Here is a 20,898-nt window from a genome sequence, read left to right as displayed (position 1 = left end):
GTTCATTCATCAGGAACGCTCATAGCCGAATATATGAAAGTCAAGAATGTATAATACCAAACAGTTGAGAAGCTATACTTAAACAACTTTAGATTCTAAGGCAAACAAATCGCAATTATCGGCATGTGACTTTTGTGGGTATTGACCATTTTACAAATTTGCAGATAGAAATACTGATTTGATAATAATGCATTTTTAGATTTTTTTCAGCAAAAATTTAGAAGTCAAATTTTCAATATATGAAGAGTATGATACTTCTGATAAGCGTGAATACGAATTGGTTTGATAAATTAGTGTTTTTAAAATATATCTGAGGTTAATCAAAATTTGACAAATATTTTATTTGTAGCAGTTCAATATAATGTTTAATTTGCAATTCACTATTTTAAACTGAATACATTTTCTACCGGGAATTCACAAAGCTAAAAGCTAACTTTTGTCATAGGGAATTTGATCCCGGTGCTCAATAAACTTTGAATAGTAGAGATAACAATGTATATTTCGGCTTGTTTGTTATTTTATTTTATTTGTTTCATTAGGAATGGAATCCTCCAGTGAATTTCAATCTTACAGAATTAATATTCTATCTGTGTATATAAGACACTGATGTCCAGATTACCTTACCTGAGTTGGCTAATTTGAAAAAGACGCACATCTTTTACAGACTGGTTTACTGATGATATAGAAAATCACGGCGGAAACATCTCGAGTGTTAATCCTGGTAATGTGATAATCATTTGCAACAACAATAGGTATGTTTTAAACGTATTATGGGGAAGCTCGCTTTTTCTTTTTTTTTGGTAAACTTTACTCTTTATTGAGTTGTTATTGGAGGTTTTTTTAAAGAATTTTTACCATTTATTGATTTTTGTTCCTATCATAAACTCATCATATATATCAATTTAGTTGCGACTTGCATACGATACTAACGAGAGGTTTAATTAGCTATAAATCTTGATTCAATGTTCTACGTAAACTTACATATGTATCGACAGGAACAAGAGTTGTTTTCCAATCGTTTTTATGTATTTGAGCTTTTGAATTTGCCATTTGATAAGAAAAAAATCGTTTTCGGTAATATTTCCATTTTACTTTTATTAGCCAAGTCTTTATAGAGATCACGTTTATTTCATATTTCATTTTTGTTCAGAGTCTGATAGATACTCTATTCAATTGTAGGGTATAAATTGTACTAACAAATTGTTAAGGAGTATAATAGCACGGATCTTTTAATGTTAAAATGAAGATATAATTTGAAATAAACGGTATCTTGATTATTATTTTTTTTTTCAACTGGAGTTAGGATTTGTTAAGATAAAATTTGGATTTCATTATTATTTGCAACCCATTGACTAATTTTGCAAGTTGATCAAAAAGTTTATACCTAGTAGTGTAGACCTACTGGAACCCCAATCTGATCCCCTGATTTAATTATTCATAACCTATCCACGCCAACTTTATTGTTTAACTTTGTAGGGAGGCCCGTCATTATAAGTTATATAGTTCGCGACTGGCCCCCGACGGATTCATAGCGGGTGAGACAGAAGTCCGAATCCCCAATGGATTTCATTACCCTCTATGGTCCGTAGGGTCAGTATTTATCCGTAAAACAAATTGATGACACGCTGAACTTTTTCTGCTGCGATTTGTTGAAAAATAAACAATGAAACACAACAACATTAATAGATGGTGTCACCATTAACTATGAAATAACTAACCCCGTCGGGTCTCAAAGGGGTCACCGAGTGACGGCGTTAAATCATTAACAAAATTATTATTTACTCGCGGTGCGATAATTCTTCATACGTATGTATTAAGCAGCGAGATGCATCAAGAGATTCTGATACCATCAAGTTTAATTGAAGTGTCATCTGTATAATGTGGGATTAATTTTTCTTTATCACCTATTTAAATCTCTTTTTTTTCAAATTTCTGCATATAAAACAAAGATTTATGATAATAAAGTATCCCTTTGTCTACAACTTCTTTAGTTTTCAACTAGTTCAGATAAAACAATTTTGAGAAACTGCAAAAATTATTTTCGTGTAAAAGAGGGACGAAAGATACCAAAGGGACAGTCAAACTCATAAATCTAAAACAAACTGACAACGGCATGACAAAAAATGAAAAAGACAAAAAGACAAACAATAGTACACATGACACAACATAGAAAACTAAAGAATAAACAACACGAACCCCACCAAAAACTAGGGGTGATCTCAGAGGTGCTCCGAAAGGGTAAGCAGATCCTGCTCTACATTTGCCCCCCTCCTTCGCCGTGTTGCTTATGTGATAACAAATCCGGTAAATAGTCTAATTCGGTAGGTCACATTCATGAAAGGGAAGGGAAGGGGATTGTTGTCACGACGTAAGGAACATATCCGATATCATTTAAAAAACGATATTTCATAACAGTCAACCAACTCGTGATGGCGTCCGTAAAATTTACGAAGGGTCGATTTCAACTTCACCATTTGGAACTCTTGGTTTAATAGCTTCCTTGTGGGCAGCAACACTCTATCAAGAAAATCATGATAGGAAATGCAAGCACGGGAATATCGTATCAATTGGGAGATATATACTCCGTATGCAGGTGCTGCTGGAATGTTGCTACTTAGAAATAGAAAGTTCACAATTGGAAAGCTGAATTTTGTTTTCAATCGACCCTCCTTGTCAATTTTTAGATGCAAGTCAAGATATTAAGCCGACTTAACTGTATCTGTAGTATCCTTTAGTATCTCTAGTTCAATGGGACAGATGCGTTAAACATAGTCACCAAATTTTGAATTATTTAGTGAAAAAACATCATCCTATATAGCGGTAAAATCATACGAGTACGTGTCCTGTTTTCTGCTTGACAATCACGAAGCTCTATTCGACTTTTTAATACCAGAGCATTGTTTAGACGTCCTTAACGAAGGATTTTCCTATCTTAAATAATGTAGACTGTAAATACTTTTGATTTCAAAATATTTAGTGACATTAATTCTATTATCTAATTTCAAAACTTTGTAATTGTACATAATTCATATGCATTTTGTCAATCTCCTTTAGAAGGGAATAAAGTATGATGATGATGAACGTTACAAATATGTTGTCAATCAAGAAATCAAGCATTTTGATAATATCAGTTTCAGAGAATTTTTTGTTTGAATCAGAGTGGTCCTTTACAAAGTAGGATTTATTCCTCCCTAAGACAATATACTTGTATCTACGTTGGCCATTCTTTTTATTTAGCAAAGCAAAACTCTTTCAATTGGTCTTTTAGTTTGGAATGTGGAATATTTGTATAAAGAGTAGAAAAGTTAAATATTTCAATACTGTTACAAGATGAAAGAGAGTTAGATTGTATGTGCTCTTAAAGATCTTTGGAATTTGTAAGTATCCCGTCTGATTCACGCCACCTCTAGAATAGGCAGTTTCACAATAACTTTGAACCCCGTCTTTGATTGCTGATAAAATAGATGAGTAAGAAAGTTTTATTAGGGACCAAAATTGAAAACTCCTATACGTTTTTGATAACATGTCATGAGACAAGGTCAAAAGCTATGAGAAGGGGCAGTCTATGTAAATCATTCAATATTGTAAATTATAAAATATCATTTATAAAACTTGTAATTCCGAGTATAAACCTACCGGCAATGAAACCTGCGTATTCGATGTTTATAATTTATTGATTAAATGCTCTGCATTGCATATTGATGTTTTGTATGTATGATTTTTAATAAGTTTATTAGTTTTCTTTCGGTGTACAAGTTATTATTCCTTGTTTTAAGTAATCTAGTATGAAAATGAATAATTCCTCTTTTCCTAATTATAAATAACGATTGAAATACGTATATGCGTATCCAACTAAGATAAAATCATTTGTAAAACCATCTGACCTATGGCTTTTTTTTCATCGTCATTTTTTTGGTAGCTGTTGTTGAATCAATATAAGTAATTTCACCTCAAAAAGTATCTTATGGTATAAATTAGTCTTTTAATAACAATATCAGGAATTCCATAATGTTATTTGGGATTAATATGATTCAGGTTTTTTATTTTGTTAAACAGCCTTTTGTAATAATAATTTTTCTATTTCTATTGTTATTCTAATTATTTTTGACATTAAAGGAAACATATGTAATTGATTGTACTTAAATTCTTTATTTAATAAAGTTTGCAAGAAGAGTTAATCATTTATAGTTTATTACATTTCTAAGTCATTTGTCTGTTTATCTGTTATATTAAGGTGCATATTGTTCTTGAACTTTATTTGTTGACTCATTAACATCAACTGGATTTTAATTTAATAACATGACCTTTACCAATAATGAACATTTCGTGTAAGGCCTTGTAATAAGTTACAATCTTGCTTGTGTAATGGGATTAGTTTTTCTCCAGATAATTCCTTTATAATTCAGGATACATATCCATAAAGAGACTAGTTAACTATTTTCTAGGATTTCTATTAAATCTATTACTTTATTTTGCTTCCGGGATTTAACATCTCGGTATTTGTGTGTACCTACTCGTCAATATTTCTTTATTTGTAAATACATAATGTTGCATTAACTGACATTTTAGTCTGTGTTACTGTTAAATGGTGTGGCTGTTTGTAGTTGTAATGATCTATAGTTAAGCCCATTTCGACTGATTTTAATAGCTTGTTTTTATATTGTAATGTTAGGCATTGATCAAACATGTTTTACGCTCGCCACATGTTTTACATATATATCCAAAGTCAGGTGTCTATAATTTTTTACATGTCGTTGGCTCGTGTCTGTCATGAATTTTTTTCGAAGCTTTTCGTTTTTAATTGGATAGTTTCATATTTTTTAATCCGTTTGTAGCCGACTATATGGCATCTTTTTTCTCATTAATGAAGGGCATTTAGCTGTCTGTGATAGCTTACATCCACTCCATTTTAACTTGTTTTCATGTGTCCGAAGTGCTTATTATGTTGATAGGGCAACACGTCAAAAAGAGGCAAAAGAGATATTCAAACGCATAACGGTGCATTGTGGGGGAAAAGACAACAGTACACAAAACACAATATAGAAAACTGAAGACTGAAAAACACGATTCCCACTGCAAAACAAAGTGATCTCATTTGCAATAACAAATAAAAAGGGAGAGCACTTTGTCTAAAGTACATCGACAAAAACATATTTAGTATTGAGTATCAACAATCTGGTACTGTAATGAATGGGCCATCTACAGACAAAGAAATGTTTCAGTTCTGTCTATTTATGTCTCATCTGTATAAAATTGACCAATATACATATAACTATGAGATGAAAGAGTTTCAGAAGTCGGTCTGATGAATGAATAAATGATTCAAACTGCAAGTTACAATGATGACTAGAGTAAATCTTAACTCGAATTTGTTTAATTGCTTATTAATCAGTGCACATCATACAGAAGGAATCGTACGAAAAGAATGACATATTTCTATATCCAATGTATAGATATGAAAAAAATGGGGTATGAGTACCAATGAGAAAACTATATATCCAAGCAAATATTTGTAAAATTAACCCATTTTGGTCAAAGAACGGCCTTCAACACGACCTTGGCTTACAACGAACAACAAGCTTTAAACGGATTCAAAATGACTAGTGTAAACCCGTTCAAACAGGGAAACTAATGATCTAATCTATATAAAAAATAAGGGAAACGAGAAACACTTAAGAACCACACCAACAATTACTGAACGTCAGATTTCTAACTTTTAAAAGGCGTTTTAATAGGTACTAAACTTCACGCTTAGCTGAAACAATAGTGTAACATCACAACATAGAAAAACCCACTATACAATACCAATTGAAATGGCTTAACTCAATCAAAACACATATTAACACAGGCTGGGACTATTATACTAACGGAACTGGAAACTGTTACACCAATCAGTTGATAATACTCAACATCACGGTTAATAGAACGAGACTTTACCTGCGCTATTTATCGATACACTATCTTTCATCAGTGACGCTCAGATTAAAATAGTTATCAAGCCAAACAAGTACAACATAAAGTAAGGTAATTTATTCTTGGGACAAGGAATTCCTTAGGTTTTCGAAAAAATAAAAGGTTTGTAACAGAAACTTTATAAAAATGACCATATAATTGATATTTATGTCAACACCGAAGTGCTGACTATTGGGCTGGTGATACCATCGGAGACAAAACGTCCACCAGCAGTGGCATTGACCCAGTGGAAACATTGATTTCGTGCCTTGATCTTATAATTTCGTTAATAGGTTTTTTTCAGTTAATAGTTATTCGAAATGATAATGACAAAAGACATCTCGATCATTGACAATTGTTATAAATCACCAAATACCGTCTAAATTGTTAAAAGTGACATATAAAGAATGACATTTTGAGGATGATAATAACGTGGGGGGAGGGGGGTGATGCGGAAAAAACTATATGTTTTATTTAGTATAATAGTCCTAGATGCAGGTAAACATAAACTGAACGAATGAATGTTATATATGACACCATGTTAATACAAAACCAATAAAACAAGAGGATTAATGTTAAACAATTTACAAAATAAAAAAGGTTTGCTGTTCATAGAACGAGAACATTAGTGAAAATTGATAGTCCTAACAAACAAATAAAGGCCATTAAACTTACACAAAAGCTATTTATAAACCATGATGGTGCATTTTAAAGAAGTATGTGTTAAACAATATTATTTAATATACACATACATAATGTCTTGTTTTCATATTTATCGAGATAACAGCATAACAGCATTAAATTCTTGAATATTCTGAAAAGCTTGCTACTCTGAAATTTGAATATTCTGAAAAGCTTGCTACTCTGAAATTTCATGATGTTAACCTTTACCTAATGTTGCAATTTTAATTTTTTTTGTTGAAGTTGTTATTTGTGTTTATAGTGATTAAGATATAATATTACAATGTAAATTGCTACAAAGGTTGTCTGGGTTTTTTTTCTCACACATTGTTGTCAATGGATTTCAATCCGACTGTCATACAAAGATATAGCTAGCTAAAAACCTGGGTCTCGGCTAATAATAAATATTAATAGATAATCAAATTTAGCAAATGTCTTTGAAAAAGTAATCAGTAATACTTTGGATTTTAGGTAGGAAAACTCTTTTGTTGAAAAATTGCCCTCTTGTGAAATAAAGTTACGCACACAAGAGGCTTCAAATATATTTCAATTGTATTCCTACCTCGGAATTTACATTCAGCATAATTATGATGTTCCATAGATGTTCCAGACGATATGAGTATTTTGACCGTACGCGTATACTCGTACGGTCCGACCCGGTTCGACCATACGCGTACGGTCGGACCGTATGAATATACGCGTATGGTCCGGTAGGAGCTGACCATACATGCTATTTTATCATATGTGTACTAGTAATTAATTAAATTGAAACAAGCATTTATCACAATCTTTATTTCGATAGTTATTTTTAGTTTGACAAATTGTTATTGATAATTTATTACAATTAGATAAAATGAACAAACGAACAATCGAAATTAAGTATTTGTTTAATTGTAAATCTGAATCCTATTTTGGTACTATCGCGCAAGGTGACACAATTCAAGTAACGTATTTTTTTTTTACGTTTTCATGAATGCAGTCCATGCATGTTCCTTTGCATTTACATTTTGTGGTAAAGTTGGTATTAAAAATATTCCAAAACAATTGACCTCCCATATGATATTTACTACCGATATCTTCAATCTCAGTGGTCATAATTCAATTAATGTATTACTGATCGACATGCTAGATACAAGAGATTAACAGACTTAATAAGGGTGAATTTCAAAAAAAGTTAAAATATAAAGCTTTTGTTTCTACATTGAACGCTTTTATGATATTTACTTTCGATATCTTCAATTTCAGTGATCATAACTCAATTAATGTATTACTGATCGACATGCTAGATACAAGAGATTAACAGATTTAATTAGCGTGAATTTAAAACAAAAAAAGTTATAATATAAAGTTTTTGTTTCAATTACAATTGAACTTTTTTATATTAGTTTGACAGTTATGCTATGTTGATCTGCTATAAGCATTTGTATCTAATAAACCTGACCATCTTTATTTTTTTAGTATATGCCAGACCGTACGCGTACGGTCCGAATACTCATACGGTCTGGAACATAGACACAATGAGGAACTTTCTCAATCGGGTGAATCACTACATAAACAAATATTGATTTGTTAATTGTTACCTACCGAATTAGGCGTTACATCGGTTTTGTACTTACACGAACAAAACGACGGATACCGCATAAGGCCCATGATCTTCTCACTTTTCCGGAGTTCCTGATATGACACATCCATTTTATATATATTTTTTTTGTGGTTGCTCGGTCTTCAGTGTTCTGGTTTTTTTTTTTGGTGAACTGTTGATTGTCTTTTGAATGTTTTTCGTCTTTTGCCTTCGCTTTGTTGATATGTTTTCATTGACATTCTACTAGACTATAAAAAAAAATAATTACAACCCCTCAGTGTTGAACCTGTAAAAAAAAAGTTTTATTTTGTAACACGGATTTTTTTTTTCTCAATTGATATATTACCTTCGAACAGCGGTTGCCTTTATCTATGGTACATTTTTTTTAAAGTGAACTCACTTAGATATAAAGAAAAATTCTATTAGCTTTGTGTTTTTCGCAGAAAGCTAAACTAGCATATAAATGTCTGTCCAGTATTCGTTTCTATTAGCTTTGTGTGTTTCGCAGAAAGCTAAACTAGCATATAAATGTATGTCCAGTATTCTTTTTCATTGATTGTTTTTAAACTGTTGTAATTTACTGTCAGTTGTGAAATAGACTAGTGAGTTAAGACATTATTGTTTCTGTTATACCTCGTTGATAAGCTCTATGTGTTTCTGTGGAGACCAAATAAAAGATTGATTCTTTTCTTCATGTTTATCCAACAAAAGATGTGCTCAGATTTCAGTAATATAAAAAATCTCAGATATATCGAGTATATCTAAGAAAATATCCAAGAAACGGAAAGATTCTTCTATTATTTGTTGTTATAATATTGAATCAGCTGTTTCCAATTAGACTATAACCAGTGTAATTTTATCCCTTTAAAGTTTTACGTAAAGAAAAATCTTACTTCTAACACAAATTATTAACAAACTACGTTAGCAGTTTTAGTAAGTATATCTAAACACTATATTATATTCTGTTTCGTGTAAATACTTAAGTTGTAATCAAAGGACTGCGAGCGATGTTGGGCAGGTTATTGAAAACCAAGACAGTTATAATGATGAAAAGTTTTAAACAGTTGGTTTAATTATTTATCGTAGCTTGTTATTTCTCAAGTGTCAACATTTTTTATCTTCTACTATCTTTGACTTTCAAATACACTGTTGTCGATCACTTTATCACGTGTATCTTGAAGTCAACGACATAAGCAGCACTAGTAATTGTCATTCTTCTCTGATCATGATCTCGTGCTTTACATATATGGATCACCAATATTGAGGCAAATAAATATTTATTCGATTTCGTCTCAAGGTATGTTTTTTGACTCCATATGATGAAAGCAAGACTGGGTATACAATAATGATACTGCCAAAAATAGTTTAATGAATAAACATATTCAATGCAAATTCCAACAGGTGAAGTCGAAAAATTTACGGACAAATTCAAACGCTATTAATCAACAAAAGACAGCAACGCTCAAAAGCCAGCTGTTTACCAATGACACCTTTTTATGTTATTTTCAGTCATTGGTTATATTTTGTGATGTGTCGTTACAACTTGTAAAATGCTTTCACATACGAGCTAGGTCGGATAGAAATCGACCTTATGCAAGCTTATGTGCACGTATGTGTACATGTATGAAACTTTCATTTATTTTAAAAAGAAGGTGAATTTTGGTATGTTTTAAAAGGGTTAATATATCTACTCTATTTTCAGACTTACAAAGTTACAGACTTTGAAAAGAGATTTCTTCTACCCGAATTATATTGACATAAATATAATGATATTCATCTGCATAGCCTTAGTTACTAAACAGCACAGCTTATATGATAATGAGGGTACTAATGATAGCAACAGTTTAAAAGATAAAATTAACAAATGAATGGAGTGATCAATTCATGACTGCCAAATATTACTACGTTTAAATGACACTTCTAAAATATATGATTTAAAATATAGTTGTGAAGGCCCCGATCGAGTTTTATGAAATATTGCCGGTAAACTGAACTTTTCAAAACGTATTTGCATGCATAAACCTAATTAAGAACAGTTAATAACTCACAATAGTCTCTTAATTTATTTATTAACAAGATTTGCCTTTTTATCCTTAGAATCCTTCAGAGTTACTATTCGGTTTCCTTATAAAACTGGCCGCCAAAAAAATTGATGCATCTTTAACCATCTGTTAATGTAAACGACCTGTATATAGACAGTTTCGACGATAGAATGTTACATAAATTTGCTCTTAAGAGTTTTTAAGACAATAATATGGAAGGACGTTTGTTGAGTACAAGTTTATTTTCATTGTGCAACGTTATTTTTTATTTTCTAATCTTTTTTTAATTGTTCCTCAATCATTTAAAAAAAATAAAACATCACGTTATAAATTTCCTTTGACCGAACCGTTTTTCTAGATTTATCTTCATCAGGAACGTTAAAAGTCGAAGGTTTGAAAGCCAAAGATGTTTACGAACCAAAATAATTGAAAAGCTACATTACCAAAAGGACCTTAAACAAAAAGATAATTCCATCTAAGGTCAACTTTGTCTGAGGCAATTGAAACTTTTGTTTTTTTGTAATTTTTCAAAATGGATAACTAAAAAAAAAATTGTTTTGAACAACTTTGTTGCAATAAGCTAATGAATTTGAGTGAGTGTTGCTTAAACGTTTATTTTCTTAAGATTCTTTCGCTTTTCAGATTATTTAACACCGTGTTGTTTAGGTACTGGTGAGTCTTATGAAGACGAAACGCGCGTATGGCGTACTAATTTATAATCCTGGTACCTTTGATCACCATGTGAAAGCAAGCAATATAAAAGACACGAAAGAGAAAATGTAAAAAGGACTTACTTTAAACTTTGGAATAATAAAGGTCTCTGCATATATGTCAAATTCAATACATTTGCAGGGCAACCTTATAACATTTTTTCCAAAAAATGTACATATCTTAAAACTTTTGTTATGAATTACATATACTAGAAGAAAATAGCGCGTTTCTGGATTTACCTTCATAAGCAATGCTTAAAGCTTAAATATTTGAAAGCCGAGGAGTCCGCTTCTGTGTATTTTACTTTTTAATGTTGTGTCGTTGTTCTCCTCTTATATTTAATGCGTTTCCCTCAGTTTTAGTTTGTTACCCCGATTTTGTTTTTTTGTTTATGGATTTATGAGATTTGAACAGCGGTATGCTATTGTTGTCTTTATTCATAAGTACCGAAACGGTTGAAGAAATATATGACAAAAAATATAAGTGTAATTATTTAAGGACTTTTAAATATGTGTCTTAATGTGTTCTTAGGATGCTCCTTACTAAATGATCTATTTTATGATGGTGAATTTGTAAATCATTACACTTTCCTTATATCTTTTTCTAAAAAAAATTGATATCTTCACTTATCGTGCTTATTAAATGTGATTTTCCTCTTATGGAAGTGATAAAACATATAACCGTAGTATATGGATGACTTTCCTCTGTTCGTTCATATTTTCGAAGTAGAAATTAAGAAAAGACGGGCATCGTATATTTATAAAACACATAAATAATAAAACAAAGGTTAAATATTAAAACATATTTACTTTAAAAATGTTAAGAAAATAGAATCCATTACCCAAATTCATAGAATCCGTAAAATAGTTAATGTACTCCTGATTTAATGAAAGATGCACGAGATTTGACTATGAATTCTGTATCCGTGACAAACTATCGGCATTCCAATGTAAACCAATGTGTCCCTCTTTTGACGACTTGTCTCCTTATTCTTAGAAGGCTGAAGTCATATAGAAAAAAAGGAAGGAAGCTAGCAATATCCGCTATATAGATGATGTTCCCTCACTAAATAGGTCAACATTTGGTGACTATGTTGAACGCATCTTTCCCATCGGATTAGAGATAAAGGATACAATAGATAAGTAACCTCCGTCACATAAATTGACCAAGAGGGTCGGTTGTAAACAAAAATTTACGACGAAAGAGATAAGTTCAGCTTCCCCATTGTGAACTTTCCATTTCTGTGTTACAAAATTCCGGCAGCGCCTGCATACGGAGTATATATCTTCTAATGAGTACGATGTTTCCGTGCTAGTATTTCATATTATAATTTCCTTGATAGAGGTTTGCGGCTCACAAGGAAGCTATTAACAATGAGTTTAAAAAGGTGAAGTTGAAATTATTCTTTCGTACGGGGGCCAACGAAAGTTGGATGACCGTTATTGAATATCCGTTTCAAAGAGGAATGATTAAAGGCAACAGTAGTTTATTACGCCGCTGTTCGAAATTCATAAATCGATTGAAAAAAAAAGAAATCTAGGTTTCAAACTAAAACTAAGGGAAACACATCAAATATAAGATGAGAACTACGACACAACAGAAACTCTACATTAAAATGTAACACACACAGAAACAAGCTATAATATAACAATGGCAATTTTACTAATCGTATGGATCAATTAATTCGTGATGGTGTCCGTAAAATTTACGGATTGTCATTTTTAATATGTTCTCTTCATAACTTCATTTGAGCAGTGTCTGCGTTAAGAGAACACTCCTGTATATGAATTCCGTATAGTGTGCACATTCATGAGCATAACGTATCATCTGAGAAATGTAAAACCATACGAAGGTGCAGATGGTATGGTACTGCTGAGAAATGATAAATTGATAATTGGTTGAATTCGACCAGTTTATCAGAAATTTTCGTGTGAAGTCGTCCATATATGGTCCTTGTGTCGTAACTCAATTCTGTTCTCTTTTCGTAAATTTTACCTACCGAATAAGACTACTAACCGGATTTGTAATAACATGAGCAACAATACGGGTGCAACATGTGGAGCAGGATCTGCTTACGCTTTCGGAGCACCTAATATCATCCCAGAACTTGGTGGGGTTCGTGATGCTTGATCTGTAGATTTCTATGTTTTGTCTTGTGTACTTGAGTCATTTTATTTTCGATCTATGAGTTTGAATGTCCATCTGTCGCCCCACTGTCCGAATAAAACTTAAATTTATGATATTATTTTGTAAGATTATTTTTTATTAGTTTTCTTTGTTAGTGCTGTTTACAAACAATATTTTATGTTTTTTCGAAAATGTTGTTTCATTTTTAGTCGGTTTATTTTTATTCTTTTGTTTGTTTCATAAAGTTTGAATGTACCACTATTTAGATACGTAATATCTATTTTCTTTACGGATATACTTATAACGGTTTTTAATCTTAAATGTTGATATTAGTTTTTACTGATATGTTAAATGCATTCTCAAACATTTAGAATTGATAAATTCCTAATTTACTGTATGTTTATACTTAGAACAGAGGTTAAGACATCCTCTGCAAGATAGTCATTAGGAAGTTTCGGTGTGCATTATTCTAATTTATTCCTTAGAAAAGTTTTGGAACACACTCTAGGTTCAGCTGTCGATTAACAGGTCACAGGTGGACAAAATGATATGATCAAAGTGTAATCATTTAAGAATTGAATGCTTATTTTTGTAACCAATATTACAGGTTACTTCCTCACCTATACCAGGACAACCCACACCAAATTTACGAATTGTTAAAGCGTTTGCCGAATTACATTTTGTAAGAAGCACGGAAGCGCTATATTCGCAAAATGTGCGTACGGACAACGTTATTACAACTCTATGAAATTACAAAAAGAAGCGTTGAATACTTATAACTACTTTATTTAGGCTAGGATCATGAACACACAATTTCTATCAAGTTATTATTTAATTTACCTGTACACTTTATTGTTGGAACTAATGTCATCATGGATATTAAATTTCATTGTATAATGAATGTCAATTCCAGAAGGACGAGAGATTGTTGTTAGCCAATCACAATAACGTAACATAATGGAACAGACTTGCAATATAATTATCAGCCAAATAAAGATTTCTACATAAGAATTTAATGCTTCTTTTTGTAACTTAATTTGGGTTTAAAAGCTTTGACCGAAGTACATTTTGTATGAAACGCGGACGCGATTTATTCTAAAAATGGGCGCAAGGTCAACGCTGTTACATCCTATGAAGTTACAAAAAGAAGCATTCAATACTTATAATACCATTTGTAGCTAGGATCATAAAAACACGATTTTTATCAAGTTTTTATTTAATCTACCTGTGCACTTTATTGTAAGACCTCGTGTCATCATGAATGATACATTTTTTTGTGTAATGAAGTTGATTAAGGAATAACGCGAGATTGCAGTGTGGCCAATCAGAATAATGTATTATAATGAAACATACATCTTATGTAATTATTACAAATATAAAGAGGATTCTTAACACCAAGTTTATTTTACATACATTCCCTAATTCTGTACACGCCTTTTGAGGTATAAGAATACGAGATTGATAAGATTACGCATAATTGGTAAATTAACCTCGAATACCTCCACCATCCTTGAAACAATCAAACATTCAAACAAAGATGGCTGGGACATGATCAACGTATGGTTTTCCAAGTGAGACTTGTACGTATGGTGTTCCGATTGAGACTTCTTCGTACGGTGTTCCGAGTGAGACTTATTCGTATGTTGTTCCGAGTGAGACTTCTTCGTATGTTGTTCCGAGTAAGACTTTGGCTTTTGTAACAATTTATGATGCATATGATATTGATATAATGACTTTTTATTTTATTTTGTAGAATGCATCTGTTATACGTTTTGATAGTAGCTGTGTTGCCAGTATTAGTTTCGTCAAATCGAAATGTTAACATGAGTACTCTACTGGACGCATATACGTTAACATGTGGACAAAGATTCTGTTACAATCATGATCACAATCTGCCTGACACGTCAAGGTATGATTATTTGTGTCCATATTGCAGTTGTAATCCGAGATGTTTCTACTTTGGAGATTGTTGCGTTGATATGTTTCTCTCACTTAATATAGAATGTACAAATATCACCATCATATCATACTTTGAGCAAGAGTCGTTATCCGTTCTTGAAGACTTTTTTATAATGAGAACTTCTTGTCCCGATGGCGTAGATATTGATATCAAAAACCGGTGTGAGGGATCAAAGAATGTGACAGAGCAAATTCAAAATCTACCAGTTACATCAAAAGAAACACGTTTTACATATAAGAACAAATTTTGTGCTGAATGCTATAACGATCTTAACATTGAAAATTGGTCTTTTGGTTCAATTTGTGAAGACTTCACTGATTTCAACTTTATGTCATCGTTTGATGAAATAATCCAAAACGCAATGATAAAAAAATGCAAATTTGGAAGCTTTTCGAAAAACGCTTATGTCAGAGGATGTGACAAAAACCGCAGAATTGACATAATATCAACCTGCAATGTCAGTGGAACATGGGAAACCTACGATCCAAGTATAGAATGGGCATGCATCAATTACGAAAACTTTTACGGTATGTTTAGAAATATATTTTGCTACATTTGCAACCCCCCAGTATTCCAAGAACCTGCCATTTCACAATGTAATGAAACAGGTCTCTGGGAGACACAAGATACGAAACAGAGAAATGCCTGCCGGGATTTTGGTTTTACATCAACCACTTATCCGTTCAAAAATGTATTTTGCTACATCTGTAACGTTCCTCTTGATAAGTTTAGTTATGAGCAATCAAATGACGCCTATATATTTAGTTCACAGTCTGTGTATAAAGAAAGATATTTCAAATACCAGTTACAAATAGATTATATCTTTGATGAAACTTTTTTATCGGGGCTTTATGATAATAACAATATTATAGATAAAAAAGAGGAAACACATGAAACTGAAGACATATACCTACAGTATTACGCAATGACCGGTAATGGACATTTTTGTACAAACGTATCTAGTTTAGTTCAATTAGATACTACTTGCTCGTGCAATGAATTCTGTCATTTTGACAAAACAGTTCCATGTTGCATTGATAAAGTTTTTAAGCAATCTACTCAATGTATCAGCTCTGGCGCCAATAATTTCTTAGTTTATGATGGATGTGAAAGTGCTAGCAATGGCTTTAATGGTTTATATGAAAAATGTGTCAGTAAAAATAACAATTTACTTTACGATTTGCCAGTTAATGATTACAACAACTATGTTGATTATAAAAACATTTTCTGTGGTCTTTGTCGTTATTTTAAAGACCCATCCGACATGTCTATTCCGTACCAGTTTTATCCATGGTTAGTTGACCTTGTATGCGAGACAAGCTTACCTATAGCATACCACGTGTCTCTGTCAGAGTTGCTAGAGTATAGACATCAGTCTAGATGCAAAGTATCATACTTAAGTCGTGTTTGTGGGAAATGGTGTTCAAAAAATCAACAAACAAAGCATTGTGGTAGTAATGTTAATTCGTCATTGGAATATGCATGCCAGAATTATAATGCACCACCGTATGAAGTAGCATATTACAACAAGATAGATAGCTCGTCCTTAAAGAATTTTCCAAATATATTTTGTGCCATGTGCAATTATACGACGACCGGAATGTCTATAGGCAGCTGTAATGTAACGGGTGATTGGGACAAGTATAACGAACAGATTGAACATAATTGTTTTCTTTTACCTCAAGTAGACTATCATAAACCCTTTAAAAATATATTTTGTAAAATGTGTAATGCAAAGTCCCAAAAATACGATGATAAGTTCAACAAGGACCCTACATGTATACCTAGTGTTATAGAAAATGAGGTGACACATATTCGTAGTCTGTTTTCATTGCTTTTATACGATGATTCATCTGATCTTGATAGTCCAAAAGAGGGATGTTACAGACATCAAGTTTATGACTCTTACGTGGTAAGTTCATTCGTTGTATATTGCTCACCTGTATCTTGCTTACCTGTATAGTGCTTACCTGTACATTGCTTAACTGTAAAGTGCTTACCTGTATACCGCTGTTTAATAGTAATTAAAGGTACCAGGATTATAATTTAGTACGCAAGACGAGCGTTTCGTCTACATAAGACTCATCAGTGACGCTCATATCAAAATTGTTATAAAGCCAAACAAGTACAAAAGTGAAGAGCATTGAGGATACAAAATTCTAAAAAGTAGTGCTAAATACGGATAAGGTAATATATGCCTGGGATAGAAAAAAATCGTACGTTTTTCGAAAAATTCAAAGTTTTGGAAACAAGAAATTTATAAAAACTACCTCATTATTGATATGCATAACAACACCAAATAGTCATAAATCGACTAAACGAAATCAATTCCGGGCTACAAACTAAAAGTAGCATAGTATTTATTTAGCTACTCGGGTTTGAAGTTGAAATCGTTACTAGTTTTAGAAATAAAAATATACCATTGTAAATAAGTGCCATTTAGTCGAACAAAATGTTGATCTAATGACGTATTGCTTTAGGAGTTGAATAAAGAAGGACATCTTTTGTACAAAAAAATATAAAATTGATAGTTAGGGCAAGTTCAGATAAAGTGATAAAACAATGCAAGAGTGAATGTTTTAATAAACTGCCAGTTATGATGTATCAGTGAAAAGTGAAGGAACGTTTATTACATATTCACAGGACATTGCTTTCGAAGTCCATTGTTTCGATATTTTATTTTTAAAATCGTAAAAAAATTGAATAACATTTTCTCATTACGGCATTATTACCGCGAACTGTTATTTTAAAAATATAAGCTAGTAACCACAACTTTAACTCTTTTCTCTCTTTCGGTAGAAATAGAGGCCGTAATGCTCACAGTTTTATGTTTTATTTATGCTATTGTAAATGATTTCTTTTTGATTTTTGATTTTTTCGGATTCACATGTACTGACTTATCTTTTTCAGGAACAGTGTCGAGATATCGTATGTTTTCCTGGACGAGTATTGATTAACGACAGATGTCAACCAATGCTTCCTTTTACCTCAAACGTAGGTTATATCATTGCATTTGGCGTCGATATTTACTTAACATCTACAGTTGAAACACCTGTATCTTTTATGGAGAGGTTGCAAAACGAAATTTTGAATCAAATTGAGCTAGTTGGTGGCTTTGAATATCCTTTTAACAAAATGTCTATCATTTTGGTAAACAGACCTTGCAATGATGGCTTTTTATGGCCCGTAGGACATATTCATATATCTGTCTTTATAAAAATATTTAGTTTTAGTGTTGTTGACAGAAGCAAAGTAGAACAAAATCTTATCAGGTTTATGCAAACTAATTTGACTTTTAATTTTCCTTGTTCAGAAAGTACTCCTGAAGTTTTTTGTACATTAACATGCATTTTGGGTTTCGATGAAAATGCTTTTCATCTTCCTTCACGATTCTATTTTGCTTCTGAAAATAACGAATGTAGCCTGAAGAAAGAGTTTACTACTGAAAACTCGGATATGTATGTTTACCGACGAGTTAGTAGTCTACTTGAATGTCCTCAAATTCAGTTGGAAGCTGATGAAATTCAGATTACAAATGACAAAACTAAAGTCCGTATTATTCGTTCTGGTGTTGAACTCAATTACTATCAATTCTTTTTTATCAATGAGAATGCCATAAGAATATGTAGGAGCTTATTCTACGGTATTGTTGAAGCTACCAAACAAGAGAATACTCCTGTTATCAAAATAATAATACTAATTGGCACTACATTATCTCTTATTGCTCTTTTATTGACATTTTTCACTTATTGTATGTTTCCAACGTTAAGGACGCTGCCTGGGAAAAATAACATGAGTCTTGTTTTTGCATTATTTTGTGCCTATACATTTCTTGAATTCGGTATTGAAAGAACTGAAAACAAACTTGGTTGTATGATGCTAGGTATTTGTATTCATTTTTTCTGGCTGTCCACTTTCGGATGTGTGAATGTTTGTTCTTTTCATATGTATAGTACTTTTCGACAGAACTTCATATTCCAGAGTTATGATCAAGAAAGAGACAGAAAGCGGTTTGCCCTTTATAACCTTTACTCATACGGCGTTCCATTGTTTTTCGTTGGCTTGAATGTGATAATTTCCAATCTTGTAATTGACGATCAATCCTTCGGTTACGGTGGGAAGGCTTGTTTTATATCGCATCAGTTGACGGTCCTTTCTACATTCATTGCTCCTGTGGCAGTCATCTGTTTGGTCAATCTTGTTTTGTTTATTTTTACAGCAATAAATATAGCCTCTACACCAAAAGCTTGTGCAACCGACTCTTTTTCGCAGAATAAAATTCAATTTTCGGTTTATGTCAAACTTTTTATTCTAACTGGAGGTTCTTGGATTTTGCAGATTTTAGATTCTTTTTTTCCGCTATCAGTTTTCTCAATTTTAGTTTCTACTCTGAATTCATTTCAAGGTATTTACATATTTTTTTCATACATTTGTAACCAACGTGTTTTTAACTTGTACAGAAATTTAACTGAACACAAGCAGGTTGATACTATTAAAACTGATCAGCGGAGTTCCAAGTCGAAAACTTCGTTTCTGTCAACAGTATCTGTTAATAAAAACCGAAATGATAAAGAAGTTAGTTTAGGTCAATCAAAACAGGATGAAGGAGTTGTTTCAACTATCATGTGAAATGGATATTGAGTGATGCTATTTCGATTGATAATTTAGTGTGCCCTTCTATGCGGTGATGTTACACTATTGTTTCGGGTAAGGGTGAAGGTTTGTACCTATTATAACCCGCTGCACCTGTTTGCACCTGTCTTAAGTCAGGAACCTGATGTTCAGTAGTTGTCGTTTGTTGATGTGGAACATAAGTGTTTCTCGTTTATTTAAATGCATTATACCGTTGGTTTTCTTCGCATTGGAATAGTTTTACACTAGTCGTTTTGGGGCCCTTTGTCTTGCTGTTCGGTGTGACCCAATGCTCCGTTTTGAAGACCGTACTTTTATCTATAATGGTTTACCTTTACAAATTCGGACTTTGATGGAGAGTTGTCTGATTTGCAGTCATACCACAACTTATTATATCAATAAAACGTAGAGTTTGTTATTTTACAGCCAAAATCTGCTATTGAGATTTTAAGAGAAAGTTTAACATTTTTTTATTTATTTATTATTTTTTTTTTTTTGGGGGGGGGGGGTACTTTTGTTTTTAATATTATGGTGTTTTATGCTAAGATATATTGAAAATGTTATTGAGGTAATATTTATGTATTTTATTGTGTGTTTTACAGTCTTCTATCACTCATTTTAGAGTGTTTATTTTATTAATTGATCTGCTAATATTATATTGTCATTTATATCAAATGTTTTAAGAGGTGATACTCTATTACTAGCTAGGGACTTTCCAATTTGATTTTCCTCTAAATTTATCAGTTTTGAGACTTTACTTTTTACTATTATTTGTTGTTGTTGTTGTTGTTATAAAATGTACATACTGGTGTAAAGACAAATTTGATCATTATATGTTTTAACTCGTTTATTCTGTTTTTTAACTTGACAAACACATATGTATACTACCATTAAAAAAGGCATTTGTGTGACGGACTATACCATCGTCAGTAGGTAAGCCCAGACCGCAAGCTAAAAAAGTCATGGTGTATGCCATAACATCAAACGGAGAACAAATACGACAGACATGGACAAAAGACAATCACGGAATTGCAGGCTGTTGTTTTGGACAGACACATGTAAAATGTGACGTTGTTAAACGACATATGAGAGCACAACACTGCCCTGACCTGCCACATCACAATAACAGAAAAAAAAACGTTTGAACAAGACTTGATCAGTAAGAAAAGTATTTGGCTGACAGATGAAATATAAAAGACAGAAAACAAAAA

The 20,898-nt window shown here is 32.1% G+C and overlaps 2 protein-coding genes across 2 annotated transcripts; both read left to right on the top strand.

Annotated features, from left to right (window-relative positions):
* The first annotated feature begins 655 nt into the window (after window positions 1–655).
* Window positions 656–18,398, top strand: LOC134723053 (uncharacterized). Its single transcript, XM_063586689.1, has 4 exons — window positions 656–752; window positions 14,849–16,967; window positions 17,966–18,049; window positions 18,369–18,398. Exons 2-4 carry the CDS (start codon window positions 14,850–14,852, stop codon window positions 18,396–18,398), a joined length of 2,232 nt encoding a protein of 743 aa, XP_063442759.1. The 5' UTR covers window positions 656–752; window position 14,849.
* Window positions 18,399–18,511: 113 nt separating this feature from the next.
* Window positions 18,512–20,130, top strand: LOC134723052 (G-protein coupled receptor Mth2-like). Its single transcript, XM_063586687.1, has one exon. The coding sequence runs from the start codon at window positions 18,512–18,514 to the stop codon at window positions 19,682–19,684; it is 1,173 nt and encodes a 390-aa protein (XP_063442757.1). The 3' UTR covers window positions 19,685–20,130.
* Window positions 20,131–20,898: the final 768 nt, after the last annotated feature.

Source organism: Mytilus trossulus, chromosome 6, assembly GCF_036588685.1.
Source record: "Mytilus trossulus isolate FHL-02 chromosome 6, PNRI_Mtr1.1.1.hap1, whole genome shotgun sequence".
NCBI lineage: Eukaryota > Metazoa > Mollusca > Bivalvia > Mytilida > Mytilidae > Mytilus > Mytilus trossulus.
This window is presented reverse-complemented; position numbering and strand designations above follow the sequence as displayed.

Excerpts from the sequence above, each read along its gene's own strand:
- LOC134723053 (XM_063586689.1), top strand. The coding sequence starts at position 14,850 with ATGCATCTGTTATACGTTTTGATAGTAGCTGTGTTGCCAGTATTAGTT. Across the intron at positions 16,968-17,965 it reads AAGTTTATGACTCTTACGTG|GAACAGTGTCGAGATATCGT; the intron begins GTAAGTTCATTC and ends TATCTTTTTCAG. Across the intron at positions 18,050-18,368 it reads TGCTTCCTTTTACCTCAAAC|AAAGTACTCCTGAAGTTTTT; the intron begins GTAGGTTATATC and ends TTCCTTGTTCAG.
- LOC134723052 (XM_063586687.1), top strand. The coding sequence starts at position 18,512 with ATGTATGTTTACCGACGAGTTAGTAGTCTACTTGAATGTCCTCAAATT.